At 46.0% G+C, this 21,988-nt stretch overlaps 1 protein-coding gene across 1 annotated transcript in view; it reads right to left on the reverse strand.

The window, feature by feature from the left end:
* The window catches only part of Palld (palladin, cytoskeletal associated protein), a 39,117-nt gene extending 17,787 nt beyond the window's left edge, over positions 1–21,330 (reverse strand). The window contains exons 1-5 of the mRNA XM_052162913.1: positions 20,761–21,330; positions 10,588–10,723; positions 7,782–7,880; positions 5,538–5,759; positions 2,893–3,042 (exon numbers count right to left, since the gene is read on the reverse strand). Of these exons, the coding sequence (XP_052018873.1) occupies positions 2,893–3,042; positions 5,538–5,759; positions 7,782–7,880; positions 10,588–10,723; positions 20,761–21,236 (1,083 nt within the window). The 5' untranslated portion in view covers positions 21,237–21,330. The remainder of the gene's footprint in view (positions 1–2,892; positions 3,043–5,537; positions 5,760–7,781; positions 7,881–10,587; positions 10,724–20,760) is intronic.
* Between the last annotated feature and the right edge of the window lie 658 nt (positions 21,331–21,988).

Genomic DNA, 21,988 nt, shown 5'->3' on the forward strand with positions numbered 1-21,988 from the left:
GCCCCATCTCTAGCTCACAGCTGTGGTGGTTGTGGCACAGCTGTGTGTGTGCGATGCCCCACTTCTTCCAACGGGGATGATAAAGGGACCAGCAGGAGGTCAGAAGACCACACAGCAGCAACTGTCTAACAAATTCCATCCCAATCGACTTGCTCTCCAACAGCAATACGGAGAGGGCTTCTCATAGAACTAACTGTTGACATCTTGGTCCCATAAGCTCTGCTAAGTGTTGGCTACAGTCTTATGATGGTGGTGGTGGGGTGTGTCTATGAATCGGAACAATGGGAACAACTAGCATGCGCAGAAGATACACTACATGTCCAGTAAACCAAGTGCTTCATACGTGGACTGTAGAAAGCCACATTAGCATTCTTGCTTTCCATAGGGGGGAGGAGGGAGGTGAACTGATTCCTGAAGGCCTCAGGTAATGAACGGCAGAGCCCACACGTGCTCCAGCGCAGCCCCCGCCCCTCTAAGGGACCGTCTGTGCTGTGCCTTCTGCTTCCGCTCCCTCATTCCTTTCCTTTGTTTACAATATGGAGGAATGGGAGGGCGTGGCTTATAGACAGAATTTGTGTAAGATTATATTTTAAACTGGAAAATGGTAAGCATATGTATTTACCAGTGTACTCCGATATAGGCACGTGGTTGTACTGATCCAGTCTTTAGAGGTTTTCCTTTAACTGGGACCGTAGTGCAGTTTATCAAAACAGTTTCTGTAAGCAGATACCCTTGGGGCTGGCTGGTATCTTAAGCTCTGTGTTCTGCCTCTCTTGTTTAGAGCTCTCCCATGCACAGGCAGAATTGAGAAGACTAGAAGCAGATTCAATTGCAGTTTTACATCTGCATTCTTCTGCTCTATAATACAGCTTATTCCACTGACAATTTCAAACATGCTAGGAAAACGCATCGAAATTAATCGCAGGAACCAGTCCTGGCAAGTTCTCAGAAGCGTCAATACCCCATAAATACTGCCAGCCTTCCTAGCGGAATAGAGAGCCCAACAGAAGATTCGGGATTTTGTTGAATTCTCCAGCATTTGTTTTTAAGCAGTCAAAAAACTAACAGATGAACTTTGTTAATAGTAGTAAAGGAAATACACCAAAAATAAGAAAGAAAGAAAGAAAGAAAGAAAGAAAGAAAGAAAGAAAGAAAGAGAAAGAAAGTCAGAAAGGCAAGTTCTACTTCTGTTCTCACCCTCAAGCACACCAAATAGGAACATAAGCATTAAGGTGTAGCCTTTATGTCTGTGGGTGTGTGTTTGTGTGCATGAGTTCACACTTGTGTGCAGGTGTGCATGCACATGTGTACCTGTAGAGGTCAAAGGTCATTCAGCATTAGTTGTCTTTGTCATTCTCTCCACCTTGCTTTCTGGGATAGTGTCTTTCACTGCATCTGGATCTCAGGGATCAGGTTAGAGCACTAGACAGAGAGCCTTAAAGATCCACCTATGTCTGCCTTTCGGTACAGGATGGAGGAGGTGCCATGCTTTTTATGTGGGGACTGGGGATCAGGACACAGGTCCTCGTGCGCGCGTGGCAGGTGATTCGCCCTGTGAGCTGTCACTGCACCCCTTAAGAGTGTGATGATTTTGACTTTTTTTTTCCAGGGCAGTGGTCACATGGACATTAGTGACAAACTTAGAACTTCAAGAAGGTGTGTTAATGTAGACATCTTCTGATGATGAAGATGTTGCTGTGCTTTTATATAATATGATTATCCGAATAATTTATTTCAGTCTAATTTTGGTAGTGCACACAGATTTCTTTGTAAAGAAACTGGAATTCGGGTAGGAAAAATACTGTGTGAACTTTCAAGTCTTCGAGTTTTGCTAAAATATCGTCTTCTCTCACACAAATACTGGCTGGGCCTGACTCTGATTCACTCAGAAGTGAAGCAAGATGCAATACATTCATCATAGTATAACTGCACACTAACAGATCTTCAAACAACATCTCTTAGAGTAGTGAAATACGAAATGATACAAATGGATTAGATTGTTAAAATATGAGTTTTTATGAATTATGTGATACATTTGTTAATTTTAGTCCCCCTCTTTTAAATATGTGACTTATATACTTCTGTGGACTTATGGAAATTACCTTGTTACACACTGAGCTCTTAAGGTACAAAATAACCTCCTATTCGTGTTGTGTGTGTGTGTGTGTGTTTATGGGTGTGTCTCCTGTTGCCAGCACAGTGCTGCATGATACCCAATGAGAAACAACCTACAGGTTGAGTAGGCGTGGGATGCCTGGCTGGTTATTAAATCCAAAAAGACACTGCTTTTCTGACCCTAAATCTATGATCAATAAGAAAACCACTGTGATACAAACAAATTCCAAATCTGTGCATAGGCGCCATCTGCGGGGGAAGTCTACTGATGACTTAAATTCTGGGCCCAGATTTCCACTGACATTTTACATACATTTCTTTTTAAGTGGTTTGTATTTATTGCCCCCGCTTGGTCTGTATCTTGTTCTCCTACTTTATCTTCTTGCACTTAACTCTATTGAGATTTTACAGTTTATTCTTCTACAGATTATTTTCTATCTCTAAATGCTGTCTGCCCTCCACTGCAACTCCAAAACCCCAATAAGAGGAGATCACATAAGAGACCCTTGAAAGCATTTGCGGAAGAAATGCATGTGTGTGCCAGGATTGTTCCTATAGGAATTCTTGATGGACTACATGCTTGCAAAACAATGAAAGTTTCTATCAGAGAGAGAGAGAGAGAGAGAGAGAGAGGAGAGAGAAAGATGGAAAGATGTGTAAAACAGTTTTATAGGTTAAAAAAAGCATAACTTTGCCCTTCAATTAAGCAGTTCCTGTGCGCAATCAAAGGCTGGAAGCCCTGCCCACCACCAGAGCCCAGCCTCCATGTGTTTTCACCTGAGGGTTGGCAGCCATGATGGTGTAGTTCCCATCATCATCTAGGGTGGAGGCTGTGGTGTGGAGAGAGCAAGTCCCATCGAGGTCTCTCTGAATGGTGTAGTGATCGCTCTTCGGAGAAATTTGCTTCCCATCTTTAAACCAATAGATCTGTGGAAGGAAACAAGGAGGCCAACTGAGCATGTGCTCTTCCAGGTTCGATGCATAACAGTGCCCAGTCTGCAGGGGGCACTGTGAAACAAAAAACAAAAAACGGCAAACCAAACATCTCTGCAGGAGACTGAATTGTGAGCTCCAAGAGCAGGTAGTGGCAAATTCAACTTCAGTTTAGTTTTTAAAAGTTGTGTGTGCTGTGTGCGTGTGTGTCCATATGTGTGTCCGTGTGTGTGTGTGTGTGTGTGTGTGCGCGCGCGCGCGTGCGCGCGAGCATCAAGCATCAGGTCCCTGGAGCTGGAGTTGGCCGTGAGTCACCTGATGTGGGTGCTGGAAGGCAAACCCAGGTCCCCGAAAAGAGCAGTACGTGCTCATTGCTGCTGAGCTATCTCTCCAGCCTGGTGTACCCTATTTTTTTGTCGAATAAATATGTGCACGAAGGCTCTATCATTTTGCTCTTTGAAACCGTCATTCACATTCATATCGTTTACATGAAGCAGTATGTGTATATTTATTTAACTATATACAAACTTGGCAGTGATTAGCTCTATGAAGTGGCATTATATGCATTTTTCTTTCTTTCAAATGTGTTGGCAATTAAGATGTACTGCTTGTAAGAAAAGGTGAAAAGCTTGCTTTATAAAACAAAAAAGATTCCAAACTGTTTCTGGTGACTTTGGGTTCCAGAGCGGGAGGCAAGATACACAAGATACAGCTTTTGTAATTCTGGACCAAAATGCACATAATCCATGTTTAGAATAACAACTCTTCCCGACACTGTAAAAAGAATACAGTGTAATTGAAAGGCATAATAATTTTTAACTGTGTAAGTTGGACTGGCAGAAAACCATGTTAAAAATAATTAGGTAAAAATAATTCTTGATCAAATGAAGGAAAACATTTTTGAGACTAGGTTGCGCTATGTAGCTCTGGCTTGCCCTGAACTTGCTATGTAGACCAGGCCTTGATTTCACAGTGGTCCACCTGCCTCTGTTTCCCAAATGCTGGGATTAAAGGTATGTGCCGACATGCCCAGCTACAAATAAAACACTCACCAGCCTATTGCTTTTATGAAAGCATCTTCCCTTCCTTCATCTGTAACACACCACCTGTGCACAGATGTGTGAAAACTCATTATTTCTCGTGAACTACACAGCCACAGGAAGGGCTGGTCACACCATGGGACGAAAGCAGTGTTAAGGGACAGGCTTGTCTGTGGCTGCACACACAGCCTCCGGGACTCTGGATAGCACCCCTTTCAAAGCCACGTGGTTTCCCATTGTCATTTTCTTCTTGTGACCAAGTGTGTGTGTGCATGTGTGTGTGTGTGAGCTGATTCCCGACAGAAACCTACTTTAATCCCTTATGTTTTAAAATAATTTCTTCTTTAAAATAAACACACGCGAAATTCGAGAGCACAAACTGACGTTCTAATCCAACTCTATCAAAGCATTTGAATCTGAAAACGCCATTTAAAAGCTCTGCTGTTAGGCTGGGGAGAGGGTGCTTTCCATCTTTAGAACCCGCGTGGCAGGAGAGAAGTGGCCCCCGTGGGCCGCCCTCTGACCACCATTCGCGTGCTCTGTCAAGCGTCTCCCCAGAAAACAGAAAACCTTTTTCTAAAGTTCCAAGTTTTATAAGGTCGTGGGCCAGATGTAATATTGAAGCAGAAGGGTGTCTAGCTAGGAGACAGAACCATCTGGAAGGGGAAGAACCCAGGGAGAGATGGGCAGGAGCAGAACTCATTGCTGAGTCTGTTCACCTAAATATTAATGAAAAACCTCCCATCCCTTTCCTCCCATTAGAAGACTGGGTATATCTAGTCCTGATGTTAGACTGCAATAGTTTTTCCTTCTTTCTTTCTTTCTTTCTTTCTTTCTTTCTTTCTTTCTTTCTTTCTTTCTTTCAAGATTTATTTATTTATTATGTGTTAGTATACTGTCCTCAGACACTCCAGAAGAGAGCGTCAGATCTCATTACAGATGGTTATGAGCCACCATGTGGTTGCTGGGATTTGAATTCAGGACCTTCGGAAGAACAGTCAGTGCTCTTCACCGCTGAGCCATCTCTCCAGCCCTGCAATAGTTTTTCTAACTGCCCCCTTTCCGCCTGAAGCAGGCTTCACTATGTACTCCTGGCTGTCTTGGAATTCACTATGTAGATGAGGCTGGTCTTGAACTCATAGAAATCTGTCTGCCTTTGCTCCCGAGTGCTGAGATTAAGGGTGTGAGCCACCACAGCTGGCTTTCTAACTCCATCTTTTTTTTTAAAAGTCAGATCCAAGTTATGAAAACTGTATTATGCAGTAATCACCAAAATTAGATTAACTTTTGGCTCTAAAATTAAATTATATGAGGCACGATCTCTCCTAGTCATACATTTTTAGTGATTTGATTATTTCTAATGAAGCAAACGTGCAACCAGAATATTTCTTCCTCCTCTTTTGCTTTTTCCCGTACAGCAGTGCTTAAAGAGTGATGGTTTTTGCTTACCTTTGGCTGTGGATTCCCAGCCACTCGACACGTGAACGTCACCGGCATTCCCTCAAAGATCTTGTAATGCTTCAGTTTCATCTCAAAGAAGGGAGCGGCTGCGTTTTCCACAGGCACGTCGGCGTCCTGCACCTCATCTCCCGACTCGTCCACAGGGGAGCGCTCCAGCCTGTACTCAATCTCACTGATCAGCCTCTGCTCACAGCTGGAGACTTTGTATTCCTAGGCCAGACACAGAGGGTCCGCATCAGCATCTCCTGAGACGATGTACCTCCCTCACTAACAAAACACAGGAGGGTGGGCACGAGTTGCCTTATTTTTCAGTGAATCATGATCTGGGCTCAATATAATTTCATAGGATAACAGAAAACATCTGAAGTTAAGTTTGCGTGATATTTAAAATCACCTTAAAGTCCTATTCCCCAAATAAAACAAACAAACACACAAATAAATAAACAAGCAAACACCCACTACTTTTCTTGAAAGGGGTAGAGAGGAACTGTTAAAAATAAGAAGGGAAGGCTATTTACTCTACACTCCTAGGAAGAAGACATTGTGGTCTCTTCTAGAGGGTAAAAAACACGTGGGTGCCACGCCCCTCCAGAAGGCTATTGGTGCATGGGCGAGCAATTTTAATGGCACAAAGAATTTTCTCAAATGATCAAGGGGAAGTCAGCACCACATTTTTCTACTTTTACTTTACACGATACACGTGTTACATAGGGGCTCCCCCCCAAATCAGCAACCCATCTCTTAAGCAAGAGCAAGATTGATAGTACACTTTATGCACACACAGAGGCAACGCCAAGGCTCTATTGTTACAAGTCAGTATTTAGGGTGGGGCCTGCCGCTTCCTGCCTGCAAATTACCATGAACACGAGACAGCCCATCATCACCTATTCCTGGGGTCAGAGTAAGTAGGAGACGTCTGTGCTGTTCCGTTTTGAGCCCCGCCATATAGCTGCCTCAGCTTTGTGGATGCTGGGATTACAGTGTGCCCTGCCCTGCTTGCTTAAGAGACCATTTTAATTATGCCTTTTGTCTTTAAAAAGTTATTGAACCCCAAAACAGCCTATTGGTCTGAATAAAATTATGAAAACCATACACTACAAACTTTTGTGTTTCATTTAATTGCTATCAAATGGATCACTCCTTCCCAGATTGGTGTCTAATAAATGAAAATCCTCTCATGACTTTCTGTTTATTGTACTCACACTAAAACTAAAGTCAACTTTGTAGATAAATGGGAAGAGATAGGTTCATGTGATATCACGTGAAATACTGACACCATCCACAGTATTTATAATTAGCACACAGCAGGAGAGACAGACACACAGACACAAAAAGAAAGCACAGATAGTCGGCACAGTGTGAGAGTGGACAGGAGAAGGGTAGAGCTTAACCTTTTGACCATCCAGAGGACCCCCTACAGAAGCCCGAGGAGCCCCAGCGTCCTGTAACGGCAGAAAACAAGACATGAGACAGGCTGGAATATGCAGCAGGGTTTCAAGGTTACTTTGAAGGAATGTGTGTAGTGACAAACATGGCCTGAGCACAGTGACCTTTCCAGACTGGAGGAGGCCAGACTCAAGGTCGGGAGAAGGGCGAAGACTTCCCGTGAACCTTCAGGCTTGCTTTAAAGCTTTGGTGGGCCTCTTCTGTTCAATTTGGTTTTCTCGTGAGACCTACATCAACCAATTCCAATTGGGAGAAATGGAACTCTAGAGCAGATCCACACGTGACCTTTTTTGGTCTTAGGGGTGTAAGATGGCTCCTTCGATCTCTGTCGGTTCGTGATTTATGATCACTTATGTAAAAGAGGGCAGAGGTTCCCCCTTTCTAGTTTTGGCTGACGTTGAGAACATTATGGGGGCATTGATTGATTAGCTTACTTCAATGAGAAAGGGTGAAACCTTTGCAAACCATTTTGCATTAGAGCATAGAGGACAGTTTGAGAAACACGAAGATACCGGAAAGGAAAACACACCGATTGATACCAGATCAGTATCAATAATATCAATTCGTTCACTGAGAGGCTCTCCTAATCAATCACTCAGCAGTGACGTATGTAACTGTCCAGTCCAGTAGGTAACACTTACGAGGTTGACAGGACAGCAATCTTGCTTTTCTATGACTTGCCTGAGACTCGTCACACAATTGATCCCAAGAACAGAGCCCATAAAGAGTGAGGGAGGGTGGGTGGAGCCGTGGTTATGTCTCAGCGTGTGAGGAGCAATGCGGTACCTGATTGGCTGCTGCTTCTTCTGGCTCCTGGATGTTGAAGACGTTTGCGCTGTCGGCCCCGAGCAGGCGGCGAGCCATTCTTTCCTCATAGGTTAGCCTCTGCACGAAATAAGTCACAGAAATACAACCTTAGGGGGAAATCGCAATCATGCACTGCTCGTGGGAAGGGAATAAAAATATAAAATAGGGCTGGGCATTTTTCTGTGACTAGTGTCTCTCTCTTCTGCTTCCTAGCTCTATCCGAAAGAGTCTGCTTCTTTTCCTGGCTTTGTACAGTTAAGCTTTTCTCCCCTGCTTCATGTGGTCTAAATCCAAGACTGGGAGATGAGATAAGGCATCCTGGCAGCTGCTCCCTGATCCATGTGAGTGATCTTAGGCTAAGACCACATAGGAAAGCTGTGTCCTTCTTAAAAGGGCAGCAAGTGGAGCCTTGAGAGGGAAAGCAGGGGCTGCGAGCGAGCGAACCCAATCCTACCAGTCAGTCCCCGCCACACGTGACCCACAGACTACGCTCCATCAACGGGAGCACACTGCCTCGGCCGCTGTGCAGTGTGAGCAACGTGAAGCAAACACAACCCGCAAAGAATGGCTACACAAGGCTGGAGTAAGGTCAAGTCTGTGCAGAGCCAGCATCCAGCATCCTCAGCTCGCACATGCGCAGTGATTGCCCATGGGGAGGAGGCGCGTACGGCTGCTGCCTCTAGCAGTTGGCTGGTAATGCTGCGGGACCACACGACAACAGGTTTGTTGTCTATTAATATAATGCTTGTACTTGACTGTTGGTCCTATGTGCCTCAGAATTATGGATCTGCGAGGAACTTTGAGAGTTCACAAATCCCTTTAGGGGCCCTTTTCAACAAGGGATCGGTTAGAAATAAGGAATAATTAGTAGGGTAGAATCTGAAAAATATAAACGTACAAGCATTATTTCAGATGACCCTTCAAAACTTCTGAATGTCAACACAAACACTGTTCAACATTCTCTAATCCGAAAAATATGTTGGATGAATTTACGGTTTCCAGTAATTCTTGGTTTTTGTCCCAGCTGAAACTGGGAAGTGAAACAGACCAAATGCCAAATAGCCCTAAGGTTGAAATTATTTCATTTGCTAAAGAAATGGCAGGGGACAAGAAGAGGGTGTCCAAAATGCTTCAGGGAGTGATCTGGTCCAGCACTGCAATGCAAAGTGATTTTATCAAGTGTGTTAAGACAAGGGAGTTCAGTTTCCAAATGGGCTCTGATTGCTTTCATCACTGCCCTCTGACAAAGTCTTCCTTACCTTCTGGTGGAGAATTTTATCACCATCAGTGGACACCTGTCCTGCATAGGCAGAAATAGCAACTGGGTACCTACTCCTTCAGCAAGATGCCCCTGCTTCCCCCAGAAGCCAATCTCACCTCACAGTTTAGTTTTGATATCAGTGTGATATGTGGAAATACAAGCTCTTGTCATAGAATATTCTTAAATGGTATGAACGACTCATTCGAGAATCCCTTTCTTAAAAAAAGGAACTTTGGTTTTCTTGTTGTAAACTATCAAATGAAGGTTACTATGAAGGTTTACTTATTGCTAAACAGATAACTATAGATAATATATAGATATATGAGCTATGAAATATATACAAACCAATAATATGGTTGAATTGTACCTTATAGAAGTTTTATTTTTTAATCCAAGAGAAATTCCTTATCTATAAGGAATACTTTTTTAAAAAAAGGTTGGGTTGGAGAGGAGTTGGAGAGATGCCCTCACCTGGCTAAAAAAAAAAAAATTTCCCATAAGCATCTGTTTTAATCTTCCAACAGCTTTTGCTGACAGAGTCAGGGAAAGTTTCCAGAGTGCGTGCAGTCACTGGTTAGAGGTGGGGTCACATACTTCCCCTTTCTGCAGAGCTTCAGGGCCCAGTGAAATAAGCATCGTGAAGCTCACTAGAAGCCTCATCTTTCTTAGGTTAGGAGCCCTTAATCACTAAAATCAGCGTCTAATACTCCTCTATTTTCCCAGTTGCCAGTTAAGCAGGACTCATCCACATTTTTATCACTTCACGATCAAAAATCCCAGAAACGTTAGAGCATTTTCTGTTTCTGAAAAGGCATTTGAGACGGTTTTTATGCAAGCTTATTTTTTCTGGTATTTCATGATAAAGCCAGAAAAGACTCCTCTCCTATGTTCAGGCTACTTAATGTGCTAGCCTTTCCCAGCCCTTTAAAAACTCTGGGATGATACAAAATGATTAAGCAAGCAGACTCAGCTATGGAAAATTTAAGTAGTGGATGAAACATCTGTTTCCCATCAGACTGATGGTCATAGTCAATAACCTACGGCCTTAAGGCATAAGTAGGTTCTGTTGTCAACTGTGGTAGTATTGCTTTAAGACTTGGAACAAGATGGTGGGGCAGGCATTACTGCGAGGTGTGGCAGCAGCGTGTACTCAGTCAGGGAGGGTGGGTCTCAACCACAGCAGTGGCTTTTCTAGCACAGGCTATTCTGGGTGGAAGCCTTTCATTCCAGTTCACTGTTTCTGGGTATCAGCTATCCCAGAGCACCTTCCTATTTTTTCCCAAGGAGTCACCTAGCCAAGATGGACTCTCTTTATAGCAGTGTGTATCATTTGTTGTGGTGTCAGCCCTAGTTGCTGCCACCAATACTTCCATTTCTCTCCTATTCACTAAGAGGGATGCTGAGATTCAGAGATAGTGGCAGAGTGTGGTGTACAAGTCTTATGAATGTCAGCCTGAGCGAACCAGACGGGATCTGGCTAGCGGGAGCTGGGCTTCCAAGTCTAAGCCCCTGTTCTATCAGTACCGGTTGGCCATTGTTCAGAAGGTCCTCCTTGAAGCGAAGTTTCCGTTCCAGGTCTTGAATGACAGCATCCTTTGTGCCTTGAATCTCCTCATCGGAGGCTATTCTAGCAGTTCTGCTGGCCTTCTTTGGAAATCCCCTGCACAACAAAAGCGTAAGTACAGTTAGTTCACTGCTGGGCATATACACAAGACCAACTCAGCATTCAAGTTCAACGAGGAGAGAGCACAGGGTGCTCACAGTGCATCTTTTTAAAGCATCTCCAGCCACTCATAAGAAAAGAAGATGCTTTCAGGGGTCCAGGAAACACTAACCTGGAACCCAGTCTTGGAGAAGGTTCAGATACCTGGGGGGCATACTCAGTGTGGCCAGGTAAACGCCACGGGCAGGAGAGGCCTAGGGAGTAGTGATGCGAAATGAAAACATGATGTGTCTTCCTAGGAGGCCTAAACAGACTCTGCCTTGATCTTGGGCAAGATCAAGTAGCTTGACTAAAACACATACACAGAAATAAATAAAAATGAATGCAACGTGTGAATACTAAGAGGGCTTCAAAAGGGATACATTTCTCTCATGATTTTTAAAATTTTCTGGCCCTTCATAATTCCGTGTATCCAATGACAAGATGCCAAGCCTCACTGTAAGCAACACAGAGCAGCATCACTTGCCAGAGACACTCGGGATCAAGATCTAGGAACGTAGCTTAGCCGGCCGAGTGCCTGCCTAGCACACAGAAAACCCGGGCTCTATACTCAGCAAAGGCAAAAGACTGGGTGTGTAATTCCCACTATCCCAGCCCCAGGAGGTGGAGGCCAGAGAGCTAGGAGTTCAAAGTCACTGTCGGCTACGTAGCAAGTTCAAAGCCAGCTCAGGCCATACAATACTGTCTAAAAATGGTGAAAATCCTTCATTGTATCTTATGTATTTTATATGCCTAATATAAGAGGCATTCTACGTAGAATTCTTAGTGAGCCTGCCTTTTGACCACGACTCATCACAGGAGATTCCCCCTTTCCAGTATCACATGAAAGCTTAAAACAGTGTACATTTGGAAGGGTTTCAGAGACTGGATTTCACCTTGGGGATAGTCATCCCACGTTCCACTTGTTCCATCACTTCCCGTCTACATGAGTCCTGTTTGACGAGCGTAAGCCCGTGTTATAAGACTTTTGGATTTACACAAGAGGGCTATGACAGGCCTCAGTAAGCCTTAAATCTGGACTTCTGCATTAGGTAACACATCTGCAAGACTCTTCTTTCCAAGGGCCACAGCAATTCCAGCACTGTGCACCAGGGGGCACCAGTGCTGCGTGTTGGATAGGTGTGGGCTCCTGCTGGTGTCTTACACAAACTGCTTCCTAGTTCTCTGCCTCTTCCCTGATTACCTCAGTGGGTGGAAATCAATGAGAGAGGAAAAACCATGTAAACTGAAAATGAATGGCCCATCATTACCCTATTCAATTTTGAGGTTTACAAAAAAAAATGTCACAGGAGAATGCATATATAGTACTACTACTTATAAAGGGGCAAAAGCTAAAATCTGGTGTTCTCTGAGTGTATGGAGCAAGGGGTCACAATGACCCAGAGGAGTTGTTAGTGGCCGATCAGCAACATCATTCCAAACCTGATTCAGGAGCAGCAGCAACTTTGGGCTGGAGCCCAGCAGTCCGTATTTAATAACTTCTCTGGGTGGTTCTGATACATGTGAAGGGTGGGTGGACAGACTCTGGGAAACACAGACATGTGGGAAACCGTAAAGAGGAGAATATTTCAACTCAGAAGTTCAGGGTAGTGGTTAGCTTGGGGGAGAGTGAGCATACGCAGCTGCTGAAGGACTTCAGAGGCACAAGACATGGATGTTTGGGCTTATTTCTAATACACATAAATTATATATCTCGTTCAGCAGGGTATTTCTAAATAACAATAGAAAGTTTACTGTAAAGGTGTCAAAGCATCACCCACCTGACAGCATTGTTGCCTATGGTAAGAAGTAGCGGGTTTTCCAACTTTTGATTTGTTATTGATCTTTTTAACCTTGCAAGGCCCTTGTAACTGCTCCACACCCTGTGCTGGTGGCCAGTGATGTCGCCTCTCCTGGGGACTGTGCACCTAGTCTTCCCAGCAGTCATCCTTCCTATGATCCACACCTCTCTGAATCCTTCTTGAACGTTCCTGATTCTGGTAGGTGTTTATCCTGAATGCTTAGAGAGTCAACCTCTGTCGTGGTTTGTATATGCTTGGCCCAGGGAGTGGCACTATTAGGCAGTGTAGCCTTGTTGGAGCAGGCGTGTCACTGTGGGCCTGGGCTTTAATACCCTCATCCTAGCTGTCTGGAAGCCAGTCTTCCGCTAGCAGCCTTCAGATGAAGATACAGAACTCTCAGCTCCTCCTGCACCATGCCTGCCTGGATGCTGCCATGCTCCCACCTCAATGAAAACGGACTCAACCTCTGAACCTGTAAATCAGCCCCCATTAAATGCTGTCCTTTGTAAGACTTGCCTTGGTCATGGTGTCTGTTTACAGCAGTAAAACCCTAACTAAGATAACCTCCTACCCCAATGCAGGGGTTTAGAGAGGTGATCTCCTGCTCCAATGCTAGTTCTAAGACAATCTGAGTTTTTTAATGCAGGCGACAGTCCTGGGCCACTACTGAGAGGTGTGGACTGAGGTGTGGACTGAGGTGTGGACTGAGGTGTGGACTGAGGTGGGAGGAGGAGCTCCTGTACCCCATCTCTAAAAGCAGACATAAAGGGAGAAACATCCCTTTTCTATACTCTCATCCCAGCCTTGTCTGTAAGTCAGCAAGTCCTGTGTATCTCATCTGCTTATAGCCAAGTCTCCTGATATTTGGAGAGGTAAATAGCCTAGCTAAGAAAAGCCCATGTTTCCAGGTCCATCTAGTTCAGTCAAATTTGCCCCTGCACACTAGACTTAAACATTAAAGAACCACAAAAACCATGACTTCTTTAACTCTTGTTCTCCTCACTGGGAAGTGATCTTGAGATTTAAGGAAGAGGCAGAAAACAGGAAACGAACTTGCTTATGACACCAACAGAGTCATATGAATTACGATGTAGAATTCAGTTGTCAGTCAGTCAGTCCCATGCAGTCATTTAACAAGCTTACTCATAGTCTTCTGGGTTCTGACACAGGCTTTTTTCCAGTTATGCCATTCGCCTTCACCTTAATGTCCCCTTGGGGAAAACCAGACCTAAGATTACCCCGCTGCTAATGCACTTTGTGTCGATCGTGCTGATGGTTTGTATTCTTAAATGGTTTTCCCCCACCGTGGCTGCTTGGGCTCACCGCTGCATACACCTGGATGTTTCTGTCACAAGTGACTCCGTATGTTACCTAGCCAAGCTCAGGACAAGTAAATATTACACAATTTGGGCAGAGAGCTTTGTGCTGCTTTTGCCACAGCCTGAGAAACAGGACAGTCAGCTTCTGAAGTCAAGACAAGTCTGTGGACAGCCAAACGCTTGTACATGAACTGTGCATGCGTATGGTGTCCTGCTGTTATGTAGCCCGCACAGCAGAGCCTAGTCATACTACCACGGATGAGCAGCGTCTGATGACAGAAGGAGCCTGTGTGGTGCAGGCCTACTATGCTACGAGCTGTGCTCTCGGCACAGCTCAGGACCAAAGGGATAAGAGGGTGATTGCCAAGAACAGAAGAGACCATCTCAATGACAGAAACGGAGAGCTGGTGTTCACAGACTGTTGCAATTGTCTGGGGCAGGTAAGAACCATCTTACACTCTAGAGAGTGGGTCCTGGGACTTGGAAAAGAAGTGTACATGACTTAGGATAACTGCTCTGGAATATTTCACAGAGAAGTCATCAGTCTTGCTGTGGTCTCTGCCTCACAAGTATTTATCATTTCAATAGTAAAAGATAAGATTACCCTCCCCCCCAAAAAAACCCTTTCCAATTCTCCATTATTTTTAACAAGTCAATTCCATAATGTCAACAATTTAACAGTATTATGGAGTGGGCATCTTATGCTTGAAGTCCAAGTACTTAGAAGGCAGAGGCAGGAGGGTCACCTATTCCACAATAGTCTAAGCTATATATCCAGGCCCTGTCTCAAGAAAACCCAAAAAACCAAGCAAGACAAACAGCAGCAGAAGGAAATGGACATCATTTCTTGTTTCCTCCTAGTCTTAAGACATTTTTCTTTGTTTACAGAATTGAAGCTGTAAACAAAGCTGTAAAAATTGGAGCTTGCACTGTCTCAGTTTTGAACACTCTTACTCTAGTAAAAGTCAACCAGTTGAAAGATCAGTGTAGCCAACTCTACAAACATTTACTGAGCATTTGGCAACGCATAGTGGTAGGTTAATCCACCAGTGCAAGTTCTTTTACTTCTAGGGGGAAAAAAACCAAAACAAAACATTTGTTTTGTAAGGTAAGTAATTACATTCCTTGGTGACATCATGAAATCCTGCACATTAGACATTTCATGTATAAAAATGAAGAAAGGCAGCTTTGGCTTACAAAGCCTCGCTGCTGCCTTATTCAAGGCTGCAAAGAGTCCCATGCAGGCCTATCGTTCATCACAAACACTGACTGAGGATCAAGTTGGGGGAATGGATTAAGGAGCAAACCGTATGATGTTCTGTGAGCCATTGAAGCAGAAGGGAACCAGAAAAGGACAGTGGCTGAATGACCTCAGAGGACTCTAACACAAGCGTTACCTAACACCTTCACAGGAAGAAAGGCTCGTGGGCAAGTGTCAATCATTAAAGACGTTAGGACTAGAACAAGTGCCAACCATTAAAGATGCTAAGAGACTCTGAGTTAATGGTTCAAAAGTAAGACCCTTTCTTTTACCACTTAAGAGCTTCAAGGGTTGGGCTAGTCATCCAAAGACTATGTGTCTAGGTTTCTTCTTCTGTGGACTGTAAGATGTAGGTGTTCACAAAATGTAGGTCATAGAAGAGGGTGCCACTGGAGAGAGGGCATACCTTGCCTAGGGAGAGAGGTCACCACAAAACGTCCATGGTGAAGGTAAATCACAGAGACTGGCCAAGAGACCAGAAGTTTTCTAGAATGGGCACATAATCCCCACTGCCGGGCTTTTCAGGGCTCCACTCTGTCTAGGTGCTAGGGGTGCAGAGCCGATGGAAGTAATGTCACACTGCTTATAAAATCATAGTCTACAGCAGAGATGACTAAGATGGGAAGGAACACGATCCAAGGGAAGGACATTATTGCACGGGGTTGTAAGCGCCACATCCTGTCAGGCATCTAGACAGATGGCTGCTATTAGAGAGGTCAGGTGGCTTAATGGGGTGTAAAGAACACCTGCGTGCAGACCTATGGAGATCTGGGTAGGCAGTGCCTAGACCCCATGGTCAGAATGAATGTCAGCAGACAGCCACTGTGAACTGTCAGGGAAGTGATAGCAAAGACATCATCTCTCATACATAATTTTAATTTGGAACGTTTAAAAAAATGGTGTGTGGTAGGTAGAGCTACTCCTAAGAATGATTCAGAAAATATCTTAGAAAAGGGAGATTAAAAACTGCAGATGGGGTTTAGAGTAACAGGCAAGGCCGGCCTTAGAAATCAGAATGGAGCACCTGAGAAGGGAGACATAGCTCGAGGGATGTGGTCCCGTTTCCAGGGCAAAGCTTTTGAATACCGTGCTGCAGCTGAATGTAGTAGGGTTGGCTGTGCTCCCTCATGAGGACCTGCCTTTGGCAACAGAAGAAGAGCTGGCTCATTAGGAAGTAAGGCAGCTGCTGACAAAGGGGTGTTTTCCCTTCAGAGTCATACAATTAAAAAAAAATATTTATTCAAAGTAAACTGTGCTCAAACCAGATCTCTTCACAAAACTCCATGCCCAGAAGCCAACTTGAACCAGTAAACAACTTGGAGTGGGTCTCCCGTTCCACTTCAGGGTGTATACTGAGTCTAACTGTGCAAAGAGGCTGATGGAGCAGTTTACCCTGGCCATTTTAAAGAGTGCCCCTGTGTTTGGGGCAAAAGCATTTAGAGCGTGTATAGAAGTGCCTAAAGGTAAAACCTTCCAGGTCTTCCAGGACCCTAGACACAGGCCTCCTGGTCAGTTCCTGCAGACAGGGCAGAAACAGCTCTGCAGAGCATACCAGCTGGAGTTCCAGCCTGCCTTGCGGACTGGACCACTCTAGTCCCTTCTCTTCCCTCTAGAGAACTTGAGTGGCCCGAGGGAGACTCAGTTCCACAGCCATTTCAGGGATTGAAATAACAGTCATTCTGGGATCCTTTCTATATTCGAGGGCACCATACATTCAAGAATATGTAAAAGATTGTTATAATCAGTTCTATTTTTTACTGCTAGGCTAAAATGGCTAAAGCAAACACACACACACACACACACACACACACACACACACACACACACACACACACACAAAAACCCTGAGTACTACCAGCTTTTATTTAAAGGACTTGATAAGTCTGACTTCTCTTCCCACTATTTTCTGAGAGGAGTGAACTCAGGAGGGTGTACACACATCTCTTCACTGCATATGCTTTGTGTAGTGTCATCCTGCACTTAGACTGAATGAGCTCTCCCTGATCAGACACATGTTCACAGAATAATTCCCTCTATAGCCCCTGGAGGCCTTTGCCCATGAAGCTACTGGGAAACACAGGCCCAAGAGATGGGTACATCTTCCTGTGAATGCCTGATAGCAGGACCCCAGGGGATGATTCCAATTCCTTCAGTGGGGAATGGCCAGGCGCCAAACTATCTGTCTCAGGAATAATGAGATGTTTACCAAGTCTGATGCCCCTTGTGTCTGCTGGGTTCTCTATCGACTGGTTACCATTTAACCGACGGCTTGAATTGAAAAATAAGTTAAAATTCTCCATAGGTCTCACATTTAACTGTACACTGGAATCTGTCACAATCAAACATCTCTATAAGATCATGAAGGCTGTGTTGCTTCTGTAACTGTTTTTTTCAATCTGGAAACCCAGAGATCAGGCTTCCGGGAAGATTAGCGGAGGCAATGCACTCTAGGCTGGCAGCCTAGCAAACCTGCTTTGCCCAGCTTGTTCCAGGGGCCAGGAAATCCCCTCACCTACTACAGGCAGAACTACGCGTGCCATCCCTGCCTGCATCCTATAAACCAGGGGCAGCAGAGGGCACTGGAAAGTTTGTGATGAGCTGGGTACTGCAGGATAAATGCTCTCAGTACATCTCCGCAAAAGGTCTCAAGGACAAGCTCTTATTTCTAACAAACAAGGGGTAATATTTCCAGCCAAAGCTCTACTTGTATAAGAGGGGAAACTGAGAGATAGCATACACTGAGTATGGTGGCACATTGGGAGACAGGCAGGAAGATCAGGAGTTCGAGAGGAACCTTAGCAGCATAGGGAGTTTGAGGCCAGAGTGGGCTGCATGAGACCTTGCCTCAAAACAGCCAGAGACAGAGGCAGGAGTGGGGGGTGGGGGTAGGTAGAGAGGAGACATAGGGACAGAGATGGGGGCAGGGAGGAAGAAGGAGTGGGGTTGGGGGAGAAAGAGGGGGGATTGACTGATTCGTTGCAATGGGTTTGGTGTTACTTGTATGTATCCCAGGAGTTAAGAGGCAGATGTCAGAGACAGTGGGATTCTGTCTCAAAGACACTGGAGCATTGTGGCTATGCCACACGCCTTATGAGAAATGAGTCCAATACTGAGGATGAGCAGAAACCCCTGTGCCTGTCTGGTCCTAGGGAATGGCACTGACCTGATCCAACCCCGAGACTTGGCCCTGACATACACAGACCCGCTAGAGACTAAAATGGCCAGAGCATGTCAGAGAAAACCGTGTTACCAAAGACTCGTCCATCAAACCCCAAGATGGCTTCTTCAATTGAGGGGAAAATCCTCTGAGGCAGGAGGGCAGACACAGCACAGTCCCGGGATGCCACCGATCTGAGTGCTAATTTGCCACTACTATTGGGCGGCACGGAGTTTGACAACTCCTTGGTACTGTTTCCACCGGCACAAATCAGGGTGGCTTCTCCATTCATTTTTAAAGAAATGTGAGGAATGTCTGGACTCTTTTGTGGTAATAATTATACTTTGGCTCTAAAGACTAATTGCGACACATACAGCCGGTGATAATGAACAGGCGCTCCTGTTACAGGATGTAAGCCCTCAGAGGGGCATCCTTGGAAAAATTTCAAAGCCCAGCGCAGAAGTGACCACTGTGTCTGTCAGGATGATTAAGGTCATGACCACACAGTGTATTTGAAAAATGATTCTGATTAAGTTCTATATGAGTGGTACTAGGCCTCTTTGTAACAGATAATGCTCCATCTTCTACCAGCAAAATAAATGCTCAAACCAAAAAACTGGAAAGAAATTTTTTCTCAAGCTAGCTCTGTGACTCAACTTTCAACAGAAGCCCATTATCATAGCATTACTATAGGAATCTGCATTTTGACTTACGTACTCATTTTGACTCTACTATTTCCAGTTGGAATTTGAGAAAAAAAATCCAGATTTCAAGCATGGAATTCATGTAGTCGACATTTAGAAAGTTTAAGACAAAACAAGTCACTCCCCGGTTAAGGTTCCCTACAGCGGATGTTGTGTTCATCGTAACAACTATATTCCAACCATGGGAAGCTTTAAACTAGGAGTAAAGATAAATTCTGTTTTTCACTCCTGTTTTGTCTCTGGGCATCTGGCGAACTCTACAGTAAGATTTCAGTAGGAAAAGTAAAGACACAGGTTCTAGCCTGCTCGTTACTAACATGTACTCTTTACACTTTTTATTTTGTCCTTTTGTTTGTTTATTTACGGGGGCGTGCCTGCATATTAAGATGCATGCATGGAGGTCAGAGGACAACCTGCGGGAGTCAGTTATCTCTTTCACTGTGTGGGTTCCTGGGCAGAATTCAGGCCCTCACCTAAGCCCTCTCTCTCATCAGCACCACTCGGCGTGAGAGGGTCTCACGGTTCCCGGGCTGGCCTGAAGAGGTTTGTTTAATGGAGGAGGACCGTAAGCTGGTGTTCTCTTTTTGTCTATTCCTGAATGGTGGGATTACAGGAGTGTTGGGGGCTGCACTTGGGGCCTCGTGCACACTAAGTAAGTCCCCTGCCCGCACAGCTCCACCCCGAACCCACACGTCCTGGTTTTTGGAATGTGCTGTGAAGGGCGTGCCAGCTTAACCTTTTACTCACTATGTCCCAGCAAACCGTGTCAGCACCGCGTGGCATCTGCTTAGAGGGTTTTTACTGCGCTTTTGTAAAAAAAAAAACAAACCAAAAAAAAACTCGTCTTTAACAATGTTAAAGAATTTTAAGGTTGTCCGTTTGAGTTTAGGAGCTGTGGGACTGTTTGGGAAGGATGAGGAGGTGTATCCTTGTTGAAGGAGGTGTGTCACTGGGGGCGGGGCTTGAGGTTTTAAAAGCCCACACCAGGTCCAGTCTCTTTTTCTCTCTGCTTCTTCATGCTTGTGGGTCAGAGAGGAGCTCCGGCACCACGCCTGCCTGCCTGCCTGCCTGCCCGCCCGCCCGCCTGCCCGCCTGCCTGCCTGCCTGCCTGCTTGATCCATGATCAAGGCATAGACTCTAACACTCTGGAATTGTGGCTCAGATCACATTCTTTGTTTTGACAAACTGGTCATGGTGTTTTGTCACAGCTATAGAAAAGTGACTAAGGTAGTCATGCAGTTTTTCCTTCTAGCTAGATATGGTTAAAGAATTGTTTCTTAATTAGGTTTAGTCTTTCTAAAACACCAAGTACATATTCAACCACAACCATCTAGTATAACACTGAGCTGAACTAGGGCTTAGTTTGGGGGTGTTATGTTAGTGGGACAGGGATATCTCTTTAAAAGGTACCCAATGAAATAGTGAGATCTGTATAAAAGCTGTATAAATGGCGGCAAAGGCCACTTTTATGGAAAGCACCTTGGAGAGTTTGCTGATGAGAATTTTAAGCAGCTGCCTTCAGAAGAGACAGCAGCTCTTCTGAGTAACTGAGTAACTGAGTGCCACTTGGCTGCTGGTGTGACATCAGAAGGATGGGGTGGTAAAGGGAGGGATGTCAGATTTCACTAGGAACTCCTGGGTATGTAGGTTAGCGGGTGGGCTCACTGTGATGGGGGCGGGAGGGAGGCTATGTGCAAGAACAGGCAGCCCCTGTGAGCTGGAGACAGAGACGCGCGCGCAGGTGTCACTCACGCGGGGGTGACTCCTTTGGGCAGCCCCAGAGCGTTGACAGCGACGGGCGGTGGCTGAGAGGGCAGCAGGGCGCTGAGGAAGGCTGCGGGCGTCTGGCCGGGGCCGAAGCGGGCGGGCGAGGCACAGTGCGAGGTGGAGCTGGGCAGCGGTGGCGGCGGCGGTGGCAGCGGGAACACGTCGGGCACAGGGTAGGCGGCGGAGGGGCTGAAGACCGGCGGTGGCGGCGGTGGTGGCGAAGGCGAGGACGGGCCCCACATGGCTTCGGGTTCCACGAAGGGCGGCCCGGGCGCGCGGCCGAAGGGCCTGGGCGTGGGGGACAGCGGCGATGGCAGGCTGGAGGAGCTGGGGCTGGAGGTGGGCGTGGGCAGCCCCGATGCGGGACCCAGGTTTTGCGCCGCGATGAACTGCTTGGGGCGCGCGTAGTTGAAGGAGCCGGACGACTGCATGGCGGTGGCGCGGGAGGCCAGCGCGCTCATGGGCTCCGAGGGCACTGGCGACGCACAGGCCGCGAGCTCCGGAAAGGCTGGTGGCGGTGGAGGGAAGGGCGGCGACGGGGGTGCGCTGCTGCCGCTGCTGCTGCTGTTGCAAGGGACACCCGGGGGAGCCGGGGGCCAGGCGCACGCCTCCTGCTCCAGGCGCACTTGGTTCTGCAGCTGCTGAAGCTTCAGAGGATCCCTGAGGACACACAGAGAGAAAAGCGACAACTTCAGAGAAGGGGCACATCCCAGGTGGAGAGAAGCACACATACACCCAGTTTCTCATGGGAACCTGGCCACAGTTGGACCTGGGATATGGCAAGACATCGTAGTGAAAGGGCCTGGCTGGTTCACTCTTTCAGAGCAAGTACTGGTAATAACAACGGCTCATTTCAACCCCATGGAAGGGGTTGCCGGGATGGCTCAGGGTTCTGAGCTGAGAGTAAGCTCTGCTCTTGATGAGGACCAGGTTAAAGGTTATGTTCCCAGACCTTTTATGCTCCCAATGCCTGCAACCAGTTCCAGGGGACCAGCCGCCCTCTTCTGGCCTCTGAGGGCACTGCACACACCTGCAACCCCAACCCCTCAACTCCCCTTACCCGCCCCCTTCTCTCCCCCCCCCCCCCCGTCCCTCCCCACCGGACATAATTAAAATAAAATAAAAAAAAAAAAAGAAATGAATTCTGTGTAAGATGAGCCAGACAAGATTGCAGATTATGAAGCTGTTGCCCAATTTCCGACAATTTTGAGAG

The sequence above is a fragment of the Apodemus sylvaticus genome, chromosome 18 (assembly GCF_947179515.1).
Source record: "Apodemus sylvaticus chromosome 18, mApoSyl1.1, whole genome shotgun sequence".
NCBI lineage: Eukaryota > Metazoa > Chordata > Mammalia > Rodentia > Muridae > Apodemus > Apodemus sylvaticus.